Source organism: Leucopleurus acutus (genome assembly GCF_964270905.1).
Source record: "Leucopleurus acutus genome assembly, chromosome: 10".
Taxonomy (NCBI): Eukaryota; Metazoa; Chordata; class Mammalia; order Artiodactyla; family Delphinidae; genus Leucopleurus; species Leucopleurus acutus.
The window spans coordinates 66,339,720-66,352,960 of NC_139153.1; the positions used below are offsets into that span (position 1 = coordinate 66,339,720).

Sequence of the window (13,241 nt, forward strand, 5' to 3'; positions counted from 1 at the left end):
GGCGCCCCCAGCCTCGTCCCGCTCTCCGCCTCGCTCTCCCCGGCGTCGGGCCGGGAGAAGCCGGCAGCATCGGGAGCCTCTCGCCAAGGGCGCCGCGGTCCGCGCCCCGCGCCCGCACCCCCCGGCCCGGCCCCGGCGGGGCACCCCCTCCCCTTCCCCCTCCGGCGCGAGGGGGCCCGGCCCGCTTCCGCCCTCCCCGGGCCGCGAGACCGGCCCCGGCCGCCCGGCCGCCCGTAGCTTCAGCCATGGGCTCGGGACGCGTGCCCGGGCTCTGCCTGCTAGTCCTGCTGGTCCACGCCCGCGCCGCCCAGCACAGCAAAGCCGTGCAAGGTAAGGAAGGAGGGGCGCGCGGGCGCCGGGCTGCCTGGGCTGCAGGGCCCGAGGGCGGGGGCGCGATTTCCGAGGGGCAGGGCAGGTGCTGGGAGGCGTGCTGCTGTCAGGAGCGGGCACTGTGCACCCGCGCTCCTCGGCTGGGGGCCTGACCTCTGGGCGCTGCGCCCCAGGCGAAAGGCTGGAGGAGCCAGGGGCGGTACGGGTGAGTGAGAAGTTTGGGGAGCCCTGGGCAGAAGTGACCACGCATCTCAGAATTCTGCCTGACTTCATTGTCACCCCAGCATCTTCCAAAGACTTCTTGTCCTCCAGAAGTATGAGAGAGAATCTTCTCTCCTCTCAAACATTGTCAGAAAACTTAAGTTCTGGCCTGGACAGACTGAAAGAATGAAAACTTTTTCAGCCATGCTATATTTCTTCCCCTCGCCCCCAGTCTTCAAAGTTAGACAGAAATTTCGAAGTTGTCTTATCAGAAAAATGTTAAACAAAGATAGGATCTTTTAAGGAAAACCAAAAAACCAACTGTCTCCCTCTGGATGGTAGGGGGCTGAAGAAGAGAAGAAAATTTCTGTGACTCTGGCTCCCGGCAAGAATGTCGCATTTCTGCCTGTTTGGGGGGAAATCTCTTTCGTCTTGCATGGCTTTCATTTCTTATCATAATATTTATTTATTAAGGCCTTGGGTTTCCAATTCCATTTAAATCCAGGTCAGAATTGCATTAAAATAACAAAGTAAAATTCCAGGCTGGGGAGCTCTGACAGATCCCTCTAGGAATTAGAGAGAGACAGGGAGGCCCTCCCGCCCCCATCCCTGACCCCAGGCTCATTGCCTGGCCAGTCCCAAGGCTGTGCTGGCAGAAACCAGGCTGGTGGGCTACAGTTCTCTTGGGGACAGACTCCCCTCCCCCTTGACCTCCTGCTGCACCCTTCCCCCATCGAGTCCTCACCCAGGAAGAGATTTATATGGACAAAAAGAAAATTCCTCACGCCACAGCTTTGCCCAGGAGAATATGATTCTGCCTATTGTCCTAGGGGCTCCTTGAAGCCAAGTTGGGGTGTGGAGGTGGCTGGGCCACCAGGGAAAGTTGAACTTGGGAGTTGGGGAAGTCTGAGTCTCTGGCAGTCGGGTTGCTGTGTCCTGGAGCCTGAGCACTTGGCTCGTAAGCCGCTCTGTGTCCTGGATGGGCTCCCACTCTCTTAAAAGGAAGGTGCTATATCAGTGCCATCCTTTTCTCCCCAAGCACTGCCTCTTCAACTACCCCCTTCCTCCTCCAACCTGTCCTTTAACAGAACCCAAACACTAGAGACCCTTGGCTGTCAAATACCAGACCCCACCCCCACCCCTTCCAACCCCAAACTGCCTCTTCTCTAGTCCTGGTTCCAGACAGCCCACTACCACTGCCACCCCCAGGCTGGGAGTAGCCCCTCTCCCACTGTGGATTTGCTTGTGTTTTCATAAACAAAGGTGGTTTTTGTAGTGCATGATGACTTACTCATAACATGGAATTAGCTAGGGAGTTTAGTCTGAAGGAAGGAACAGATTTCATGCAGTAATCTAGAGATGAGATAAGGGCCTCTTTCAAGTTGAAGCCAGTGTCTGTAGTGGCCTAGTGAGGCTGGGGCCAAACGGAGGAGCAGGCAGTATATTCAGGGGGGGTTTGTGGGGCAGATGGAGACTCCGAGAAGGGACAGGTGCCGTCAAGCCAAGGCTTTCAAGCCTGAGAGATCAACCTATCCTTCAGGGACAGAGGGACTCAGAATCTCTTGGAGGTACTTCAGGGCTCCCTCTTGCATTTCATCCCGCTGCTGCTGTGGGAAATGCAGCCGGAGCGGAGGCCCTGCCCTCAAGGAGCTTACAGACTATAGTTTTGCCCACTGCTTATCTCACATTCGAGCCACACTTGCTCTGCCTGGGCTGCAGTTAGCTTCACATCTTCCTTCTGATCCCTGAGTCTAGCTGGGCGTAGATTCCAAGCCTGTCATTTCAGCTACCTTTAACCCTACTATTCAGGAAATTTATCAACCTGGTCTTCTAGAGTTGCCTCACAACAGGTTTGCTGGTATAGGGGGACATCTCTGGTCCCAAATCTACAGGCCAATGTTGCAGGAAGGACAAGTATTGACCGGGCAGGGCAGCCTTATCCATAGACGGTGCTGTGGACATTCCTTGCTCTCAGACATATCTCCAGGGTATCACCAGTGCCAGAAGGTGTGCTTTGAATGCCACATGCTTTTAAATGAAGCTCTAGCAAGTCTTTAAAATACAAATAACCTTGGCAAGTATCTTGCCAAGAGTTACTATAGCACTGGGTATATCTGGGCCTCTGTCCCTTTTCTCCAGAGATTCACCAGGGGAGAACCAAAGTGGTGTGGAATGGAGAGGAGGGGAGGGACACAGAAGGGAACCCTGAGTATGCAGGTGTGTGTGTGTGTGTATGTGTGTGTGTGTGTGTGTGTGTGTGTGTGTGTGTGTGTGAGGTTTACCATGATCACCCACAGGTGACATAGCTGGTGTATGTCTCTGTTGTGAGTTAGTTGTTAAGCATGTATACAGATGTTTTAGTGCCTTTGAGAACTGTGTGTGTGACTGGGAATGAGTGAGCATGAGGTTACATGATTTTGAGTGTTTTTCAAGTGCCTGTCTGTGTATTTTAAAGTAGACAGACTGGATAACCAGGATAATTGTTAACTTAAAAGCATTAATTTGCTTTGTTTTTTTTTGAGGGGGGGTGGTGGTGTGCAGCAGTGGTTAAAAAAGACCTAATCCTTGCATGGGGCTCAGGTTACAGCTGAATGAAAAGGTCTCCTGGCCTCCTGGGGAAAACTTGTCCCCAGGGCCGGCTGGGAGAGCCAGCCTGGCCATTTAGTTTACCTGGTTGTTTCCTCTCCTCATTAGGGATAGAATTTTGATAAAGTCGTATATTTAGAGCTTCCAAGTAACACCATCCCTGGGACTGAGAGCGTTCCTCTGGCAGCAGACAGTGTCTCTCTGTCTCGATGGGTCTCTCCGGGTCTCTGTCTGGGTGTATGTGTGTGTCTCTCTCTCTTTCCCCCACGCCTCTCTTCCTCTTTAATGTGGCTGTTTCCTCTCCTCCCCGCTTCCCTGGGCTCCTGTGGCCGGCTCTTACAGTGAGGGGACTGTTCCTCCTAGCCCCTCCCTCCAAAATATGAAATGAAAACCATAACGGTGTCAGCGGGTGAGGGTGGCCCCGTGGGCAGCCAGCTATTGCCCGTGCCCCATCCAGGCCACACCGGGGAGAGAGAGGGAGAGGCAGCCTTCACTCTTGCAGCCTGATCTTCCCTTTAAGCTTGACCCCCACCACTCATTTTTCCAGAAGGGTGGAGAGGTGGGGGTGGACTGCTTAGAAATTCCTCAGGAATCCCTTTGGCCTCTCTTCTCTCAGTGACATGTCCTCTAAGGGGCTGGGGAAAGCCTGGAGCCAGGGGAGAACTTTTCCCCTTCTCACCCTTCACCTCCCGAGTCTCTGCAGGGTGGAATGAGAGAGAGGGGACTAGAAGACACCGAGGCCAAAATTCCTACAGGCAGAGAACGAAGAAAGTTGTCAGCACCCCTAAATGAGACTGTTTCCTGAAACCTTCAGGAATCCGAGCACATGAGAACCGGTTTGAGATGTAAGCGGCTGGGACCTGTTGTAAAAGGAGCCGGCCCTGGGTGTGAGTTTGGGAATGCGCGGTGTACACTCACTGGGGCGTGTGAGCGTGCGTGTGCATGACTCAGGGTGTGTGAGTGTGTGTCTGTGCTCTGGTGAGAGGGAAAAGGAAGCAGGCAACGTGCATTTTGTTTTCATTGGAGAAGTAAAGAAGTGGAATGGCTAGGTCCCGAGCCTTGAACTGAGCATGGGGGAAGGGAATGGATGGCTTCAGACCGTCTTGAGAAGATGGAGGTAAAGAGCTTGCTGCCTGAACTAACCCCAGTCCCTACCCCCGGCTCTGGTCCCTGCGTGTCAGGGTGTGGGCCTCCTTTGACGTCCCATACCCCTAGCACATGACCACTCATAAGAAAGAGTCCCTGTCAGGACTGGAAACTGCAGAGTTACTCTGAGGCTGGCAGTACCCACAAGAGGCCCAGACCTGGGGACAGCTTCTTCAGGCTCAGTTATTAGACAGGAGTCTGGAAACAGAGGGACTGCCGGTCCTTGGGGGGAAAAGTGATACAACTGCCAACCCAGGGATGTTTGAGGGGTAGAGGAGCCAGCTGCCTGCACTAAGTGGGAACGTGGACCCTCCCCTCCTCGTCCCCTTTGGCCCCTCTGTCACCAGACTGGCCACTCTCTTCTTTTCATGCCCACATACTGCTAGCCCCAAATGGCACAGGGTGGGAAGTATGGTAGGTACCAGTGGCTTTAGGCAAATGCAGAGCCCGAGGGTTGGGGCCTCTGAGGAAATAACTGAAATTCTCTTCCTCACTTACGAAATGGACGAGAGTATCAGTAGGGTCCCTTTCGGCGCTGAGATTATGCATCTCTTCAAAATTCTTCCTGCTGAAGGTGGAAGACACTATAGCAAGCCCCAGTCCTGCAGCTGGGGCTCCCCAGGCTTCTCGCCTGAATCTCATGCCTTTTTCTCCCTGGGCCCTGCTTCACTCTCTCCTGCCCGAGTCTATGTCATGTGGCTACTCTTCTTTTGTTCACCCCCACCCCCACTTTCCTGGGGCCTCACATACCTGATAGCTCTTACCGTGTCCTTAAGTGGGGTATTTGCCCCTGGAAACAGCCCCTGCAGGACACGTGTGTGTTTCTGTGTGTGCGAAGGTACGTGTATCCAACTGCATTGGGAAGTAGAGCTGAAATGTTTGTGTCCTGGGAACTGAGTACTCTCTGGGCAAGGCCCCAGGGCCCCAGTTCTTGCCCCACACCATATAGTCTCAGTTTCCAAGACTAGTTCTCTCTATTGTGCTCCAACCTAGACATCTCCCCTTTTCAGACCAAGGCACCGTCTTGTAGTTGCTATTGGATTTTGCAATTTGGCCCTACAGGCAGAATGATGCCCCTTAAATAGGGTGTTGTGGCCCTCACTTTTACCTATGGTTTCCCTGTGGCTAGAACCATAGCCCTAGAGATCTGTGGGGTTTGGATGTCAGATCCTCAGGCCAGGGGCTATCTGCCTCTGGTCACTGATGGTAACAGCTGAGGACAGACCTGGGCAGGAGCTGCTGGGCTGGAGAGAAGATCCAGAATAAGGAAACAGATCTAAGGAATCCCTCGGAGAGGGTGGAGTGTCAGGATATGTGGGCTTGGGGGGAGCTGGGAGAAGGGGGGCGCTTAAAGGGTAGACCCTGGGGAGCAGGTTTACAGAGAGGACGTTTTTACAAGTTTCTAATTATATTTATTTGGAGTTTTCCTCTGGCGGTTTGAAGCTGTTAACAGCAGGAACCTGTATCCCTGGTGTTTGTTTTTGTTTCTAACCAGCTGCTTCGCCCAGCCTAGTGAATCCAAGGGCAGGAGACACCTGCCCGCTGCTGCACTGCCCACCCCTTCCTCACTGGAACTCTGTCTGCTCCCACCATGGTGCAACCACCCTCCTTCGCGGCCCACACACAGCCCTGCCCTCCTCCCTGCTGCCCCCATGCCCAAAGCCTGGGAGCATCTGTATGCCTACTGCTGACTTACTCCCAGGAACATCCGAATGTCAGTTCCAGGCCATTCCGTGGTTCCATAGTGGACGCTTGCTTCATGCTGAACTAAGTGCTGAGTCGGGGTGGGGATGGGCGGGGGGGGGGGGGGGTGCGATGACAGCTAAGGCATGATTCCTCCCTCATACGTTTATAAAATACATTGTATACTGAGAGAGCACCAGACTGGGAGTCAGAAAACCTGTGTCCTGGCTGTGCACTAGCTGTTTTCTCTTTCCCAAGATACTGTCTCTGGGCGTGTTCCTCATCGATTCAGTGAGAGACAGGACTGTTTGAGAACCACATGAAATGGCCTACATGAAAGAACTTTGCGTGCTTAATGGAATTATACATCATCTGACATCATCACTGTTTATCTTGTTATTTTTTCCCATCAATTTGGAGAGAGAAGACTGATCATCATGAAAAGGGAATGTGTCTCAGCCCACGGCCTGACTCCCTCTCCGGTATTCTGTTCTTGCCTCCCCACTGCCACTACCCTCTACCCTACCCATCCTCTAAACACCTCTGACTCAGGGTTGTTGGTTTAGTCCACACTGAAAGGGAGAAAATTCTTGTCCATTTAGGGGTACATTCAAATAAGCAAGGAGCTGGATTAGGAATAAGATAGGACACTGTCAGGTTCAGCCCTGCACCTCTCCAGTCACCAAGCACCAACTGCTTTTCCTGGCTCTTCAGTTGAGCAGGCTAAGCTTGTAGGAGAGGGAAGCGTACTTTTTTAAAAAGAACAAAATACTCTGTCTCCTCTCCTTAGGGTCGTCTGTGTGGTTTCCTGGACTCTCTCCAAGCCTGTTCATCCCTGACTAGGCTTTGTCCAGGCTGAGGATGGGCCCAGGCTCCAGCTGAGGTCACAGCCCAGTTCCAAATTGGGAAGACAGCCTGAGAAGCCGGAGCTGGTATGCCAGGCTCCAGCATGTGCACATACGGGTACCTGCATATGAGCAGATATGCACATATGCAGGTACACATACGTGCACATGCTGCAGGTTAGGGTGTCATGGCCAAAACCTGAGCTGGTTCTACTATGGATGTTACTTGGATGTGGGAGGCAACATGGAAGAAAGGAGAGGGGAACTGACCAGGAGCAGCAATGGAACGTTGGCCCCTGGTGCCCTGTCGTGAAGGTGTTAGCACTGAGGCTGGGGGACGTCTGTCTGACAAGGATACTCTGAAGAGATGCCTGAGTAGTCCCAAATAGCATCTGAAGACCCTGAGGACCTGTGTATTCTATAGGATTCCCTCTTATACTAGATTTGTTGGTCCCATCTCTTCTGGCTTCAGCATGACCAAATAGATGTCTTTAAGTGGGTATCTTACCATTTCTGAGTTACCAGTCTCCCTACCCTTAACTTAAAACTAAATTTCTTGGGACTGTCTTCTACCCAGAACAGTTGTGGGGTTACAGGAGAGAAAAGAAGCTTTTTCTCTGCAGTAACACAGAACAGAAAGGATGCCACAGTATGGACCTCATCCACTCACCCACCAACCCGTCCATCTATCCATGCATCCATCCATGCATCTGTTTAGCAAATATTTACTAAATGCTTTTAATATATTAGTCTGTCTTGATGAACTGGTTTGCAAGGCAGAAATGGAGACACAGAGAACAAATGTATGGACACCAAGGGGGGAAGCGCGGGGGCAGGGGGCGCGTGTGTGGGATGAACTGGGAGATTGGGATTGACATATATACACTAATATGTATAAAATAGATAACTAATAAGAACCTGCTGTACAGCACAAGGAATTACACTTCTCTGTACAGTAGAAACTAACACAACATTGTAAAACAACTATACCCCAATTAAAAAAAAATGTATACATATATATACATGTATATTAGTCTGTCTTGTTCGCTGATGAATGCCCAGCGCCTAGCACAGTGCTTGGCATGTTGCAAATGCTCAATAACTGTTTGTTGAATGAATATGCTCAACTCTATTCTAGCTGCTGTACAGGTTTCAAAGATTCAGAAGCCATGGCCTCAGGGAGCTCAGAGCTTCCATAGGAAGATAATACACAGGAACCAAAAGTTAAATAATGGTGTAAGGTAGCATGTAAGAGGCATCACAAGATAGCGATTGGTCAGAGGATGAGAGAACCTGACAGTAAATGCCTTCGGAGTTAAAGAGAAAGAGTAAATTAGAGAAAGCTGCACCAGTCAAAGGTAGCTTCCCAGCAGTGGCACCTACACTCGGTCCTCAATGATGGGTGAGGCATTTCAAGTGAGAAAAATAGAGGAATGAGGTAGACACAGCAAACATCCTGGGCTATCCTGGCTGGGCAAGAAGGATGCCACAGCCATGTGGGCACATGAGGACACCAAGCAGGCTCCTTTGGACCTTTGCAATGGGCCCAGCAAATTTGTCCACAACTACCCCCAGCCCCTCTGAGTAGTAAGGTGACAACTGTAGTAACGTAAAGATGGGGTAGACTCTACCTACGGGCATCTGCTTCTCTGCAGCCTGCATTCCTGCTCATTTGCCCTGGTTATTCCAGAGCTGGACCTGGGCAAAATTTTGAAGGAGATAAAGTGTTTATTTGGGGGTCCTCCTGCTTCCCTTTTAGGGTACACTTCCCCATCCTCAGAAGGGAATCTTAATGCTTAAGCCTGTGTTGTAATAATCCACGTTTTCTAGTCTGTCCTCTAACCCTCATATCCCCCACCTCATCCCACCCCTCCTCCCTGTTTAGCAGAATTTATGCAATGCTCTGTTAGGTGCTGAAGCAAATCCAGAAGAAACGTCAGATGGTGCGGGGAAAAGCTGCTGCCGTTACAGACCTGTGCATTCATGCCAGGAGAAGGTGAGGCAGGGAGGTCTTGGCTCGTCTGTGGTGTCTTTGCAGCCACCACTCTCCCCTGATTCAGCTTGTGCTCCAGGCCAGTGCCTGGGGTGGCGGAAAGGGCACAAAAGGACAGCCTTTACAGAGGACTGTGGAGGGCAGCTTTTTGGTTCCCAACTGGCCTCTCACCCACTGCACCTGCTGCTTGGGCAGTTCCCAGCATGGGCAGAGTAGGCAGTGACACAGATACCTTTAAGGATATGTCTCCCCCAAATTCCCTGTACCATCACGTGCTCCCCTAGTGCCGCATCTCCCCACACCAGGCCTCAAATGGGGCTTTGGTAAGGGGAAGGGGGAAGGGGAGAGGGGTTCAGAAAGGATACTGTGGAGAAGGTTGGAGAGAAGGAATAAAATAATGACCTTTATTGAGCATTTACTGTATGCCTGTACTGCAGTGCTAAGTACTTGATAAGTATTAACTCATTTGACACTCATGGTGGCCCCATGAGGAGGTGCTGTTATCATTATTCCCAAGTTCAGAGGCTGGCCCAGGACCACAAGGACATGCATGCAGCTGGCATTTAAACAGACACAGTATCACTCCAGAACCCCTTTTCTCAAACATTCGGTCATGTTGTTGCCCCTGGTCTCTTCCCAGTGTGGGCAAATAGTCTATCACATTATCTGAGTTGGGAAAGGAAGACAGAGAGCAGTCCAGACTCACCCTGGAGATCCTGATGCAGCTGGTCTAAGAGAGTGCCCAGACAGTCACATTTTTTATAATTAATTAATTTATTTATTTATGGCTGTCTTGGGTCTGCGCGTGGGCTTTCTCTACTTGTGGTGAGCGGGGGCCACTCTTCATTGCGGTGTGTGGGCTTCTCATCGTGGTGGCTTCTCTTGCTGCGGAGCAGGGGCTCTAGGCGCGTGGGCTTCAGTAGTTGTGTCTCGCGGGCTCTAGAGCGCAGGCTCAGTAGTTGTGGCGCACAGGCTTAGTTGCTCCGCGGCATGTGGGATCTTCCCGGACCAGGGCTCGAACCCATGTCCCCTGCATTGGCAGGCGGATTCTTAACCACTGTGCCACCAGGGAAGTCCCCAGACAATCACATTTTTTAAAAGGTCCCCTGGGAATCCCAGGGTGCAGCCACTGGTCTAAACCAATTCCTGCCCAACAGTATCACCTGGTTTGTCAGGCCAGCTAGTAGTAAACACCTGAGAGAATGAACTAAGATGAGACTGTGCCCATGGGTGTTGAAGGGATCCCTGCATGGACAAATTGGGGGTGGGCACTTGTCGGGGGAGCTCTGAAAGAACTGGCAAAAGGAGACACTGGATATAATTTGGGGCCCTACTTCAGAGCTCTGTTTTAGGCTTGTTCTGCTTCAAAAGATTCCATCCAAGTAATAATTCCATCCTCAGTGAGTGACCAGCCAAGTGAGGAAAGCTGAACACGCCACACAAGATGGCTTTAAAGTATTAGCAGAGCAACTCAGTAATAGCTGCAAGTGAGCCGAGGCAAACTGAGTCCCCAAGGACCTGGAACTTACCAGGAATAGGGCTTACCAGGAAGACAATTTCTGAGCCAGTTTTGGGAAGCTGGGAACAGTGTGGCTACAAGAAAAAAGAAAGGACTGCATTTCAAATGTGAAGAATGAGATGTGTGAATGCGTGAAAAGGGGTAGAATGGTTTAGATGTTGGAGAGGGATACGTATTATGAGCAGGGAATGAGGGGGAGGGGTAAGATGGCAGGAAAAGCCCAACTGCCTGAAGGGTCTAAAGATTCTGCCAGGAAGCCTGGGTTTGCTGCAGTCAGCGTAAGGATCCACTCTATAGTACCGGTGAGCATTGAATCAGAGGCAAACGGAAGAACTCGGAGCCCAGCCTGATGTAGACTGTTGTAAAGCCCCAGCTGATTCAGAGGCAAGCATGTACCTCTGAGATGGCCCTAGAGGAGGAGCTTCCAGATGAGTTTCCAAGTTGTCCTGGCCGCTGGGGAAGGGATGGAGAGACACAGAAGGGGAAGGGATGGAGAGACACAGAAGGGGAAGGGATGGAGAGACACAGAAGGGGAAGAGGGCTCAAAGCAGGATGAACAGGATGATTATTAGTCACTGGCATTGCCCAGTGCTCTGTACCTGTCTCTAAGACTCACAAGGGTTACCACAGGGAAGGGGGTGATCAACCAGTCCCTTTGCCTCCGGGGGACCCAATAAGAACATCTAAAACTTTGGATTCCATTCAAATATTAGAATTAGTTGTTAAAAGATATTTTCCCCAACATGGAGGGCATGTGCAAATGTGGGGACAGAGAATAAGGACTTGGACCTCAGAGTGCCTGGTCTTTCTTCATGCATTTAACCGCACTTGAAATGTCCTTTCCCCTTCTAACTGTCTAATGGTTACCCAACTTCCAAAACTCAAACCTGAGTCCCATTCCTCAGGGAGTTTTTTTGGTCCACTCGGGCCCAGGGTATCCCCTTATTCAGAACTCGTAAAGCAGTGCTGTCCAGTAGAACCTCCTGCAATGTTGGAAATGTTCCACACCTGTGCTATCCACTGTGGTAGCCGTTAGCCACGTATGACTGTTGAGCACTTGGCCTGTGGCCAGGACAACTACAGAACTGAATTTTAAAGTAATTTAAATTTAAATAGCCACATGTGCGTAGTGGCGACCATCTTAGCACAGTCATAGAGCACCTGTTATCTGAATCAGTGATTTAATAATTATCATCTCAAGCTTCTGATACTTTATTAGGTACTTTACACAAATTATCTCATCAGCTGTTCACAGCCTCTCATGAGAAGGGATTATCGTCCCCATTTTAAAGAGGAACAAATAAGAGAATCAGAAAACACGCCCTAGAGAGTGGTAGGGCTGGATTTGAACCTGGGACTGGCTATTGTCTTTCTACAATAGGACGTTTCTTAGTACCATTTTCTCTTCATCAGTTGGACAAACTGATTCTCCATGCAGCGTCTTTTTTTTTTTTTTTTTTTTTTTGCGGTATGCGGGCCTCTCACTGTTGTGGCCTCTCCCGTTGCAGAGCACAGGCTCCGGACGCACAGGTTCAGCGGCCGTGGCTCACGGGCCTAGCCGCTCCGCGGCATGTGGGATCTTCCCGGACCGGAGCACGAACCCGTGTCCCCTGCATCGGCAGGCGGACTCTCAACCACTGTGCCACCAGGGAAGCCCCATGCAGCCTGTTACTATCTACACAGGTCCCTCTTGCCCTGTCTCATTAACTAGAATTCTATGCCCCCTCTTCTCCATCCATTCACTTTGGGATGACTTCCTAGGGTGAGCTAGCAGGCAGATACCATGACTGCAGAGCCTGAGGGAGGTGGAGACTAAGTGTGAATTACAGCAATTAGATCACTGGGCGTGGTGGACTGCTGCAGAGGGGTCAAAGAGTTGGAGAGTAGAGTGCAGAGCCGAATAGAAGCCCAGAAGATTTGAGGCAGGTGTTTGGGGACACTCTTCCAAATTTCAGTTCCCTTCTTAGCCCCAGGAAGCCTTAGTCCTACCCCGGAAGTTCTTGACATCAAAAAGAAAAGAACAGTTAACTGTTTCAAGCTAGGACTCATGGGTGTCTATAAATTGGAGCAATTACTGATCCATTCATTCATTCATTCAATAAAAAATATATCAAGCACCTTAAGGATTTGGATTCAATAGGTCAGCAGTCAGGCCTAAGAATCTGCATTTTAACAAAAGCCAAGCAATTCTGTGACCCATAGATCACACTTGGAGGTTATGATCTTGATTTCAAATCCCATTTCTTTGCTTGCAGTCTGCTACACTACCCTGGGTTTCCTGGTTCACAGCTAGAAGTTGTCTCTTCCTCCTCTGATCTTCCCTTTAATGGAGATTCTCAAGCCTGGCTGCATATTAGACTCACCTGGGTAACTTTAGAAAACTACTGATGACCAGGTCTCAGCCCAGACCAGCTGACCAGAATTTCTGGAGGTAGCACTTGGGTATCTCCTAGGAGAGTTGACTCTGATGTGCAGCCAGGGTTGAGGACCCTCTTTCCTTATCTCTAATGCCCTCGTGGCACTCGACACATCCTGCTTCATGTTACTTTTTTGTCTCTCCTTTTGGCTGGTCAGGGTCATCTCCGAACCTCCACAGCCTTAAATTATAACGCATTTTCACCTACTTCGGTTCAGCTTTATGGGCACCGTAACATTGCCCCAGAAGTTGGAGTCTTTTGCCCAAAGATGATAAATTATTCTCTTTCCTATGTCCTTTCTGAGCGTTGGCTTTTCTGCTAGATTTTGGGTGGCCTCTTCTTCAGCATAGCTCTGTGAGTAGCACCTTGTGTCAGAGCGAGGTACACCTGGGGTTAGATGAAAGAGCTCAGGGTGGTGGGATGGATGGGCCTGGATGAATCAGCTGGAGAGCCGCAAAGGCTGCACTTATCAGGCTTCAGGTTGCTGGTGCCACAGCCCCTGCCAGCTCCTAGTCCCTCTG

The 13,241-nt window shown here is 50.8% G+C and overlaps 1 protein-coding gene across 2 annotated transcripts in view; it reads left to right on the forward strand.

Annotated features, from left to right (window-relative positions):
• Nucleotides 1-245: 245 nt before the first annotated feature.
• SCUBE3 (signal peptide, CUB domain and EGF like domain containing 3) overlaps nucleotides 246-13,241 on the forward strand; it is a gene marked incomplete at both ends in the record, with an annotated part of 33,334 nt that continues 20,338 nt past the window's right edge. For both annotated transcript variants that reach the window (XM_082847100.1, XM_082847101.1), the window contains one exon: nucleotides 246-330. In XM_082847100.1, the coding sequence (XP_082703226.1) occupies nucleotides 246-330 (85 nt within the window). The remainder of the gene's footprint in view (nucleotides 331-13,241) is intronic.